The sequence below is a fragment of the Pseudomyrmex gracilis genome, unplaced genomic scaffold (genome assembly GCF_002006095.1).
Source record: "Pseudomyrmex gracilis isolate BER0280 unplaced genomic scaffold, ASM200609v1 scaffold_94, whole genome shotgun sequence".
NCBI lineage: Eukaryota > Metazoa > Arthropoda > Insecta > Hymenoptera > Formicidae > Pseudomyrmex > Pseudomyrmex gracilis.
In genome coordinates, this window is record NW_018020678.1 from 397,361 (window position 1) to 409,826 (window position 12,466).

General features: G+C 44.7%; 1 protein-coding gene across 1 annotated transcript in view; it reads right to left on the reverse strand.

Annotated features, from left to right (window-relative positions):
- LOC109855647 (hypoxia-inducible factor 1-alpha-like) overlaps positions 1-12,236 on the reverse strand; it is a 139,218-nt gene extending 126,982 nt beyond the window's left edge. The window contains exon 1 of the mRNA XM_020430113.1: positions 12,150-12,236. Within this exon, the coding sequence (XP_020285702.1) occupies positions 12,150-12,205 (56 nt within the window). The 5' untranslated portion in view covers positions 12,206-12,236. The remainder of the gene's footprint in view (positions 1-12,149) is intronic.
- Positions 12,237-12,466: the final 230 nt, after the last annotated feature.

Below are 12,466 nucleotides of genomic sequence, written 5' to 3' on the forward strand. Positions count from 1 at the left end.
GTGTATAAAAGGAAAATCACATTGAAAAATAACGAGGACGTAATATAATAATAGATTTTCTTTGCGCTTTCTTCGTGTTCGCCTCTTGTTTTTCCCCGAGCTTCTCTGCGGAACGCGACTAATTAAATGTCGGACGAGGAACTCTATATAACCGCGCGCAAAACCATACTTGTCAGTAAATAGTGCAAAATAAACACCGAACACGAGTTAGCGAGAATATGCTGCGGAATTATTTTTACGCCACTTGGCTTTGAACGCGGCTCGCGGAGCTGAATAAAATTCTTTACAGGTACGCCCACTCTCGCGCATGCTCCTTTGCATTTAACGTCCAATTTAATATCCCATTTATAAGTTGCGGCCATTTTGTTGTCTATGAATCTTTTGCAAAACACATCTACGCGACTGTAACAATTGGAGAATATTTGGTCGAATTGTAGATTTTTAACAGACGACGCGGACTTGATGATAACGTTCAGCAAAAACTTTCAATTAAGTTTATTAATTGAACGTTATCACGTTCCCGTTGAGCCGTGTCGAGCGAAGATCCTGAACGACAGAATTTCCATATATTATTATTCAATACGCGAATCTATCGGTGCGGCGACTCTCGCCTCAGCGCCGTAATTGATAATCTCGCGCCGTCGAGAAGAAGATGGTTTTTATTATGCCAGATTTGCCCAACAAAGTATTCACGTTTGATACACGCTACTAGCTAAGTACAAAGCGAGAATTATCCGAACACAATTACTGTTATTACGTCTTCAATTGAGTGTCTTTAAATCCGTTCTCCCTCCCGGATTTTTAATTGCTACACGCGCTCTTCCAGTTACGAGTGTGATACCGAAAGTTAATTGCACGGATGCTGGAATTCGACGCACAGTGTTAGACCTCGAGATTTTTTTTTTTTTTTTTTTTTACACAAAACGAAAATCACTTGCTTTGATCGTAACTCGGTTAATTCGCAATAATAACCGATTTAGGATAAAAAGGAAGTGTACAATTTTTTTATTGTAAAAGATATCGCGCACGCAAATCGTAATTACCGCGGTAAGTAATTAAGACTTCGCACGAACTGTCGCGCGTTCGTCGCACAATTCGATCGCGGAATCGGCAATTAATAATCTTTTTGACAAATGCGCGCTGTCCTCTCTAATACGTGTAATCATTTCCGCGCGCGCATCTCTTGCGTAAAGTAATATTTATTGCCTCTCTTCTAAATTTCTACAATATGAATTTATAAAATGATTTTGTTTTTTCTCTTGAAGTTTGACATTAAACGCCCGGCGCGTCTCTTCGGAGGAGAGTTAATTGCATTTAAATACCGTAGCGCGCGGAGAAACGAGATTACAAATTGCACCCTATCCCTATTGAAGTTGGCGCGCGCGCATCGATTACGAAACCACCGCGCATTTATCAACGCAAATTGATTACGGTAGATGCGCAACTTACGTCATTATATGTTATGGAAAAACAAATTACGTCAGTCGGGATGCTACTAGTTTAAGTCGTACGTTACACGCTTCCTTCGCGAAATAAAAACAAAATCGGAGTTGCACAGTCTCAGACTGCGCACACGTGGTACCGTGGCAAAATCGCACACGCGATGCTGTACATTCGCAACGCACGCACACGTACGACGCGTCGTGTATGTGAGAGTTATACACCGCGATGTATGTTTGTTTGCTCGATTTTAATTTGTCGAAACAAGCTCCCGTACTTTTCATTTGAAAATTAACAACGTCGAGTGCTTATTTGAGCCAACTGAGATTCGCGGAAGATCGTGTAAAAATTCAACCCAACTCGGTCTTCATCCCCTTAACGCTCCACCAAAAGAACAGGTTACCTGAGTAACCGCGTTCGCTGGTAGCCCCCGTCCCCGCTTTTAAGCCGAAAACAGAAAGCTGCTTGGCGTAAAATCGCGTAGTACGTATACAAGCGGGAGATGATGAGACCAAGAAGGGGGAGATCGGAGCTACCCTGTGTTTACACGGCGCGCCGCCCCGTGAGCATTAGCTCTATCTTAGTACCGCCCAATCTCGCGTTTCTGAAATGCAAATTCTATCGAAACGAGCGGATGGCGAGATGAGAGGGATGCGCAAAAGTTGCGCAGCGACGACTGTGTCTAACCGTCGGTTCCCGACGACGCGACGCGCGCGTTCTTGCGGCTCGCTGCGAAAACTGCGAGAAAGATAGCGAATTGAAAATTGCAAAATTTTAATCCGTTAATTCTAAACAAAGCGATTTTTGTTGAAAATTATTTTTTTTTTTCGCTATTTTCCTATTAACATTATTCTCCGGAGAGAGAGAGAGAGAGCTTCTCTCTCGGAGAACAAAGACCTCGCGCGTTAATTTCGTTAAACCTGGCACCAACGGCAATTTCGTCGTCCGGAGAGCAGGCCACACCTTAATCGGAGGGCGAATTCAGGATACGCCAACCATCGGGCGCACAAAGTGCGACACGGAGACTGAATGCTGTCACGAAAGAAAGGCGGTACTCGAACTAATGACAGCAACCGCCTAATTAGGAAAATGTATTCGTGAAGAGTCGCGTATTGTGGAGTTTGGGCGAGAAGAAACAAAGACAGAAATACGAAAACAAAAAAGCAGAAGAACACACACGCGTCACACATTATTCCACTGTGCGGAATTTCAACAAAATAAACTCACGCTGTTTTTTTTTTTTTTTTTTTGTACGATAAATTATTAACTATCTCACGAATGCACCGTAAAGAATCTTGATAAATCGCTTCTCAAGTTTTTACTTGTTGATGCCGTTTATCGCAACTCTCACTTCCAACAAACTATACAAAACTATATACATTTTCTCGTGTTCAAACGGCGAAAGAGAGTTAAATTGCGCTGCTAATTCGCAAAATGGCTCCTCGGGATTTCGATCGGTCGCGTTTTTCGAATCTCGTGCACTTAAACACACACATATACACATTACGCGAGCCGCGTCAAGCCGTCAGTCTTTCTTCGAAGCTTAGCCGTGTATAATTACGATCATCAAGCCCTCTATCCGCGCGGTGAGAAAAACGGACGCTTGAAAAACCAAATGACAGCCTCTGGTGACGTAATGACAATGAGGTGCCCGCCTCTGCCTAGCACCGGAAGTGGCCGAGAACCGAACCGGCGGGGGGAGCCCCGCCGGTGTCACACACTCCGGCGTCTTCTCCGTGTAACAAATAAATGACCAAATTGCCGCGGAACCGGGCTAATTATCGACCTTTGGCAGGTAACAAAAAGCGCCGCGCGAAACGCTCGGCGCGGAAAAACGAGCGAATCGAATACCGATATAGGCGTATATATACATATATGTTTGTTGCTTATTATATATATATATAATAAGCAACAAACTCCTCGCGCGCGTGAAAGTCCTAGAACGGACATTAAAAAAAAAAAAAAAAAAAAACAAATATTGACGAGATGAAAATAATCATTTTAGATAGTTAGCGAGCGAATATTTCCTTCGTGAGAAATTCTCGGGAAAAATAAAAGGCAAACGAGATTAATGCGATTTAAACTTTTCAACACTTGCGGAGTCGTTCAATTCGAAATTAGGTAACACACACGTTTTCGTTCAAAGCATCAGCAATTTAAATCACATTATTGTTACTCCCCCATAACAAAATTATCCATTTGGTAATAGCCGAGCATGATTATTAGCGAAAACCGTACAACAACGCTATCATGTCCCGCTCGTCATCCGCGAGAAGGACGCAACATAAATTACGCGTAATGATGCCGCGTCTTGGGAATTTGCAATCTAAATTCTCTCGGTTAGTTCTAAGTACACTCGTACATCCCAAATATTCGAATCTTGGCTTCCGGAGCACATTTTCTCACGGTCTTTGAAAGATAAAATCTTTGTTTAGTTATTTGTATTCGAATATTATATTAAAAAAGAGATACACACACACATATCATACGTATAATATGTGTGGGTACTTAATTTTTTTTCCCACATTATCTGCACATTTCTAGATGTAGCTTCAAAATAAAAAATTTTAGGATCATAAGTAAAATTGTAATTATCTTGAAAATCAAGTACACAAATATTAGAATTCACTCTGCTGTCGTGCTATTTGTCGCTTGTTTCGACGGATACAGGCGGACGGAAGAAGTCAACGTATTCAGATTGGCGAGGCCAACGATCGTATGTCTCTGTTTTTTTTTTTTTTGTTTGTTTGTTTTATTTGCGGCGCGAGAATTTCCGAGAATAGGAGCACATTTGGGATCCCGGGTCCCGTCAGATCCGTAAGAAACGTGACCGCGCACGCCTCGACAAATCGGCACAATGGGATTGGATGCCGCGCGCGCCAAACAAATCGCGGCTAATAAGAGGTTGATGCATGGTGCCGCAAGCTGGAGGGGGCCAATACATAAAAATAAGATAAATTTTGCACTTGGCTGGTGATGAATGGTGGGATGAATTATTGAATAGTTAAACACACAGCGCTTTTCTCTCTCTCTCTCTCTCTCTTTCTCTCTCTCTCCCGTCTTTTTCTCTTTCTTACGGTCCGAGTCGGGGCCCCCCCTCGAGTTCAGGTCCGAAGTCGGATGAGATACGTCGTTACCGATCGGACCCCAGGGCCGCTTATTGCGGAACGGAGTCTCAGAAATCCGCCGAGCCGTGCCAACAAGTGGATTTTATTCCGCGACGAATCTTAATGGCTCGGTTCGTGTCAAACAACCGAGAGCCCGAGACAGTTCTAAAGAGAGTCCTCGGTGTTCTCCTTTTTATGCTAAACGTATGGAAAAGCGGACCTTGTGTACGCAGATCATTTCTATGCGTTGCTCGCGATAACGCGAGATAACACAAAAAAAAAAAAAAAAAAAAGGAGGGAAAAAACGAGAACGATCGCATTGTAAAACGAAAATAAAGGCATTTGGCGAATATGACGTACGATAAGTAACAAGTGGGATGATGAATTATACGACGATACTATCGTTACTTTTGCTTTCTGAGGCGGACGATTCTGTGAGTTTTAATGGCTGGGAAAGCTCGTAATCACCTTCATCGCGAAACGCCTTACCAATGTTACATTTGAAAGGGTAATGGCGCGACGCGGAGGTTCGCTCCGAGAGAGAGAAATATCAACGAGAGCAAGGCGACACAACGCGCCTCCTCTCTCTCTCTCCCTCTCCCTCTCTCTCTCTCTCTCTTACCTCCCGCGACTATTTATATTTAAATTCTTTCTCGGCAGATCGCCGCGCCGGATAACGAAATGTAAATTCCATTCGAGAAAGTGTAGCGAAATTCGTATATGAATCGTTGGAGGAAGTCGACACGGAGATTGAAGCACACACGTGCTGTTGTACGACGCAATGAGTAACACAAACGACGATACGCGATAACGGACGTTCCATATTCAGCTTCTCAACCGCGTCGCGAGAAACGCACAAACGCGGTCCAACTATAACGCCTTCGTGATTTTTTTATTCGCTGTTGCACGTAAGCGATAAAGAAAGTCACAAACCGATCGGGAGGAAAAATTGTTCTAAAATATATATTTTTAATTAAAACTCGGCTGAGGGAATCTCTTCATCAGTCTTGTCGGAATAAATTTTTGAGTTCGTACACTTGAATTTTTTATATGTATAAATCTTCCCGAATTCAAACCAGGGACGGGCCAGCGGATGGGATGTTGCATGCTGCAAGATGCACGGTGGCTCGTTTCTCAGAGACCGGCGGCCGGTGTCGGAGATGCGCGTAAAAAGAAAAAAAAAAAAAAAAAACTTCTCATTAAAACGCGCGCGTAAATAAAATTGTCGTTCCGGATATACATAGCTGTGCAATTTTTTATCGAGTGCCGAAATTGGTTATTCGAGATTGTGAAGCTCAAAAGCTACGAGTTTGCGCTTCTTTTCTTTCTCTCTCTCTCTTCTTTCTCTCTTTCCGCATCTCTTCTTTTTGTTTTCTTTTTTTTTTTTTTTTTTTTTTTTTTTTTTTTTATGCCTCTTGTGTCCCTCTGGCGTTCGCCTCGGAGGTTCTTTTTCGATGCTCGCAGACGTTTCGGCGCGCTTATTGGTCTTCTCTTCTCGTCGAGCGCCTCCGTTCTCTCTTTCCCGCGGCATAAATTCACCTGTGCGTTTCACTTCGTTATGGCTCTATTCACGATGCCGTAACCGCGCGGGGACGGATATTCCTTGCTGTGAGGCCCATTCAGCACTCTCTCGATATACCGAAAGCTCGCCGCCCGCTCGCGGATACGGAGATAATGCGCTCCATATGCAAAGGTCGATTAAATTTTATGTCTCTCTCGGAGAGCAAACGTAATTATAAATACGCGAGCTTGTTGTTTGCGCCAAAGAAAAAATTAACGACAATTTTTTTCTCGCTATTTTGACGCTCATAAAATTGTTTATTTTACTGTGCAATAACTTTTGAAAACGATGTTATATGTTAACGGCAAAGCAAAATCCAACGGTGTAACGTTCCGTACGTTTCGGAAGCGACGGCACGAATCACACGCGCGACAAGGAGCATCGTTATAATTGGATACGAGGTGTTAAATCTGCTTGGGTGTGGCCGGTCACACACACCGGAGTTATGCCCGGCCGCCAATAATCCTCTTCGTCGCGAGCGCGGGTTGTGTGTAAAACGCGTTACACACAGGCGCATCACAGAGCTGACTAACGCGCGCAAGGGGGAGTCTATTAAATTACAGCGTGCGGCCACAATGTAGAAAGTAGGTAAGCGATATCCTCTTCTAACGCCAAGTGATATCGCGGGCGTACAAATGGAAAACCAACTGACAAGCGTCCAGTTCTCGTTGACGAACGAAATTTAATAACGGAAAGAATCGCGAAAGACACACACACACACACACACGCGAAAAGACAGAGAGAAGAAGAGAGACGCGTGTGTGTTTTTGTTATGTCAATAATTGTTAATTAATTTTGTGATCCTCACTTTTTGTGTGTGTTCACGAGTGTAAGTCGTAAAAATTGTGTGAATAGGAAAACTCTCATTAAAAACCAACAGAAAATACACGACGTGTAATTTATTTACAGGTCGAAATTCCCAATGTATATTCTGACGTATTGATCGCCGTGGCCGAAGTATCCTCCGAGCAATGCCATTTGCCAATCGTTAATGGTAAAATCGATTTGTGGGCCTGTTTAGCCGATATCCGCAACATCGCCCGAGCGCGCGCGTTGCGCTTAATGGGCGAACGAAAAATCTCTACACGCCTCGAAGGCCTCGGTCCTCGGCTGGTTGAATGGAGCAAAGGTCTCAGAAGCGGGTTCATTACAAGGCTATAAACGCGCGTTATAAGACCGTAAGGATGCGCGGCAATTACTTAAGAACTAATCAGCCGAAACCCGGGCAGCTGTCCATCAAGAAATCATCGACCTCGGGGCCGAATGGTTCTGCGGCGTGTAACTTGCAAACACAATACTCATTGAGAACTCTCGACTCTCTTTCTCTGTCTCTTCCTCTTGTCGTAATTGAAAAATACGTACGTAGTGTAGGATATCACAAAAGTTCTCGACCTGACTATAAAAAGATCTTTTATTTTTTCTTTAATTCGCGCGAAAGTTTTTTTCATTTTCTCCCCGCGTTTGGAAAATAAAATATTTTATAGACTATATTAAAAATAAAAGTTTTTATTCTCTTGAATTTTTTAATAGTTCCAGAATCTTGGATTACATCGCAAATAGCGGAATTCTTGTAAAAATATTTTTTACAAACGACCGTCGATGTGTGTCGCGGATATCTAATGAGCGAGATGCTGGATCGCGCTTTCGGAGAGCAAAAGCGGCGGCAAAGCGCGATTTGCGTGGTTAAAGGATCGTTTGGAGAGGATGCGCGAGGGGAAACGAGAAGAGAGGCGAACGAGAGCGTAGAGCTGACAGTCGAACGAACGGGTCAAGATCGGGCGAGAGAGACTGACTGAAGTATAATCAGGTTTCGACTGAGTCCGCGGCCGCGTGTAATAACAGTAATCCCTCCCTGCGTCGGTAATTTGGCCGTTCGCTCAAAAACTCCAAATTATAGAAGCTGCTGTCATTAGGCTACAACGCAGCATCGCGCTGCGTTCTCGCCCCGGCTTCTTCCCCGAAGCCGGCGGATTTTTAGGGAAACTCGACAGCGCGGACTTCACGTCCGATCGTTAGCGATAAAGTTCTCTTGACGTTGACAACCCCCGCGGCCCGAATGTTCCGCACGGCGCGCAACTTCGGTGTCGAAGTTGTTGCACCGAAAGTTGTTTCCGCGCGCTGCGTGGTACTTGTTGTTAGAGTTAAGTAGCTGTCAAAGAAGATCATGATGCGATTTTCGAGGCAAAGATAATTGGCGGGCGAGAGAAGAGAAGAGAGAAAGCGAAAGATGCCAGCGAAGCTAAAGATTTGTCAGGAATCTGCACATTCTCAATTTTAACCTCGCGTATAAATTTTGAAAACTGTTATTATTATCTGTTGTACTATTGAAAATTACACATCGCGCGACGTCAAGACAATGTTAAACTGTACGCAAACCCTAATATTGAAACACACACACACACACACACGCAGCAATATTAATAAATGACGTGCACATCGGTTACAAACACAGCAGTTGAAGCTGCGATCGCGTCGTACTTCTCAATAATTTATTCGCGAATCGGGAGAAACAAAGCTACACGCACTGCTCGCACCACGGAACCGGCGGAATTTGCGGAATGACGGCCCCTAGACTCGGGTATATATTCGCCAAGGTGCATTCGCCTAGGACCGGCGGTGCCCGAGGGAAGGACTTGTCCGATCCCAAGGAGCTGAGGTTGCAGAAGAAGAAGAAGCGGGGAACGAGCGAACCAGCCTGAGATACCCCGCGGGCATTATCTGGCGCAAAAAGAGAGAAAGAGCATCTCCGGTCAGCTTCCTCACCCTCCCTCCCCCGGCGTTCTTCCCCTCGTTGCATCGTATCAAAGATGCGACTCGAGGGGAAGGAAGATCGTATGCCTCGAACGACCGTTTAAAACTCCATTACGCCCGTTCGTGATTCTCGCGCGATCACGGGGTACGTTCCTCACCGTGGAAGGATCGGAACTGGGAAAGGATTCGGTCCGATTACTCAACGTGACACGTCGGTCCCGGAGCTATGAGGGAGGAAAGAACCCGTGTCTTCAACCTCGGCGAACTATTGGGGTCGTCGCGCGCATCGCTTGGAAAAGAATTCACGGTTCTCAGATTAAAAAAAAAAAAAAAAAGCTGACACGCGATTATTAACGCGCGTTTTGTCTGTTTGAAAAATCGAACAATCGCACACAATATCTTTCAGAATTCGCAAACATTCGTGAAACGCCGTCTTTCTCAAAGCACGCGATCGTCAAGCGCGTTTTCCTCGAGTCGGAAAAAACGCGTGATTCTTAATAAAAAAAAAAAAAAAAAAAAACATCCTCGCGCAGCTCCGAGAGGCGCGACCTTGAAAAATTAATTCAGCAGATAAATCACGCCTTCTGCGCCTTGCTACACTTTATGAAGACATTCGAAGTGGGCACACACAGAAACGCACCGGAGTCGTCGAGTGGTTGAAGTTAATGGTCGTACCCCGTATATACGTATCAGTGGCTAGCCTTCGCACACGTTCGCCTTGAGATCGTTCGCGGCGAGTCGTTCTCTTGGAGATCGCGGCGCGTCATCGGCGCGGATTCATTCCGAGGTTAACAAGGTTGCGGAAGAGAGTTCGCGAAGAGTCCGGGGAAGACTCAGGAGAGAGAGTCCCCGAGACACTCTTGCGAGATCTCGGTCTTCCGCTTCCACGCAATCAGCCAGTCCGCTCCATCTCTGTCGGCTTAGCGCACGACTACCCTACACGCGCTTTCTTTTCTGATACCTCGAACGAGTCTCGCGCAACCCCCTCGCGATTCACGTACACGAGACGCACACATCGTATACGCGAACGAAAAAGAACGAAGAAGCACCTGCGGGTCGTCTCGCGAGGGGATTAAGAGCTTACCAGATTGGTGCGGATTGCCTTAATTTCTCAAGCAACGTCCGTGCGATATTTCGACCGCGATCCCGAGGCGAGGAGATGAAAAAGTTTGCCGACGCGCACGGCTTACTAATGGAGCAACACTGATGTCCGTTTTCTTTTTCACTCGATCGCGCGCCAGTGTGTTGTGACGTTTTGTCAAATGTCACAAATTGAGATTGCGCGTAAATGTTTTTTTTAATTTAAATATTATTATTATTGCAAGACATCGAGAAGAACTCGGAGAAATAGAATCTCCGAATTGCGGATAGAAAATAAATCTGTCAAAATAATTGCAAAAAGTGTCTAAGAGCTGAAAGTTCAAGTGATTATTTGTTCTGATCATCTACATGTTTGCTCTGTTCGCACAGACACTTCTTCAAAGCGATCAAGCTACCGAACTGCGCGCGGAACAATAGCGGAGAACTGCATTCCTATTACAAGTGCTGCCAATCTTAATTCCATTAACGCACGCGAGCCTGATTAAAAGTAACAAAACTTTGAAGATACCGATCATCAATCCAACTCAGCCACTTCGACTTTGGTATAACATGTGAAATAATATCACGTGTGGAGAAGTTGAAACAAAAAAAAAACGAATCTACTAAATTAATAACTTCGATTTGAATTTTTGTTAAACTAACGCGCGCAAATTGCTCTCCGAACAAATTGCATTCGAGTTAAATTGCGCTCGGAGTGTTTTGTAACGATATTGCAAAGCAAATAACCGTCTAAGCGATTTGCCAATAACGTGGAAGCGTGTGCCGCAAGTACGTATAGGCATATTGGATTAAAATTTCCTCTCTCGCGAATATAGTCGCGCGTGTAAAAACGCCAACTTGCTGGCTGCGTCTAGAAAACGCCTAAATTGGCGTGAGACAGAAGGAACAAAGAAACGCGGGATCATATTCAGCTCTCCGATGCGAGAGAAAAATAGCTCTCTCTCTCTCTCTCTCTCGATATCTACACGTGTTTCAGAACAAACAAACACGCGACCGCGCATCTTATTTCAGTCCCCTGTTCATTGTTAATACGTAACCGCGTATCGCCCGACAAATCACAAATGATCGTTCACAGGCTTCTACCTAATTCACCGCGTGTGCATAGAAAACGACATTCGCCGTAGCGACCTGTACACCTGCAATTTTGCCGGTCATCAGTCGCAACATTACGGACCTAACGACGAGCTTTTTGCGATCACGCGCATCCTATTTATTGCACCGTTGCAAATCGTTTTGTCGCGAAGGAGACAGACACTTTCTTTGCGATAAAAATGTTATTTTGAGATCACGCGCTTGTGAAAAAAAAAAAACTCGATTTTTTTAAAGCTTATTTCAAAACGTTGAAGGAAAAATGAAAGATCACACAGGCGACAGGAGAATTTCTGAGAATTTTCAGCTCTTACCATAGATCGTATATATATATATATATATATATTGTTGCGATATATATCTACTCAACATAATGACTATTGTCGTCTGTACGATAATAGATATCAAATAGAATCGGCTAATAATGTGTGCCGAACCATACATGAAAAAAGCTTACTCGCGACCGTTCAGCTGAATGAAGTATACTACGTCAGTATGAATCAGTCGTCGTCGACTGGTTAACTTTACGAGCGAACGCACAACTTTACGTACGAACGCTCGGTTTCGCCCCCATTAGCACCGACTTTGAACGCGTGAATTATATATGCGCCACAAAACTGCGATACTTACGAGCTCTTTCAGAGAGCTAATCTTCGAGTTCGTTTTTCTCTCACATCGCTCTTAAAGAACACGTTCTCCAATTAGATCGAGTTACATACATCAAGAAATTTGTCAAACATTCATCAGTTTTTAACACGTAACATCGTAAGAGTCTCTTTTGACTTGTATATATTTCACATTCATACGTACGAGACAGAGATGTGTCTCTGATCAAAGTCCTTGGTCGTGTTGTAACGCAATAATTTGAGTTATGTCACAATCTGATATATTCTCAAGTGCTTACATGTGTCTGATTGCATTATCCTAGTAAAAAAAAAAAAAAAAAAAAAAAAACGAGAACTATTCTGCGACTCATTATCAGAGAGTTAAGGAGACCGAAAAATCCTACATCATTGCATACAACGGCAATCTTCCGCTTCTGAGCCGCAGAATGACGTTCTCGTTTCGACTTCGTATCGATTTAACGGACTTGCACCGACCTCTTTCCGTTCCGACGCCGTCTCTTGGTGGCGTAGACGGTCCCCAGCTGGCTCATGGCGACGGGATTGTTGGGGCCCGATGCCGACGTCGGGGTCGGCATCGGCGCCGAGGTGGGCGTCATCGCGGTATCAACGACGTGAAGGGGTTGAGGGTGTGTGGCGGTCAGGGTGAGCTGCGATCCCGGGGGATAGCATGCCGCCGTCACGTAATCCGTCGGCGCGAGGGACGCGGTCGGTGGTCCGCAGATCCCGGCGATTCCCGGTGCACCGCCGCCCCCGCTGCCACCACCGCTGCCGCCACCACCGCCACCGCCACT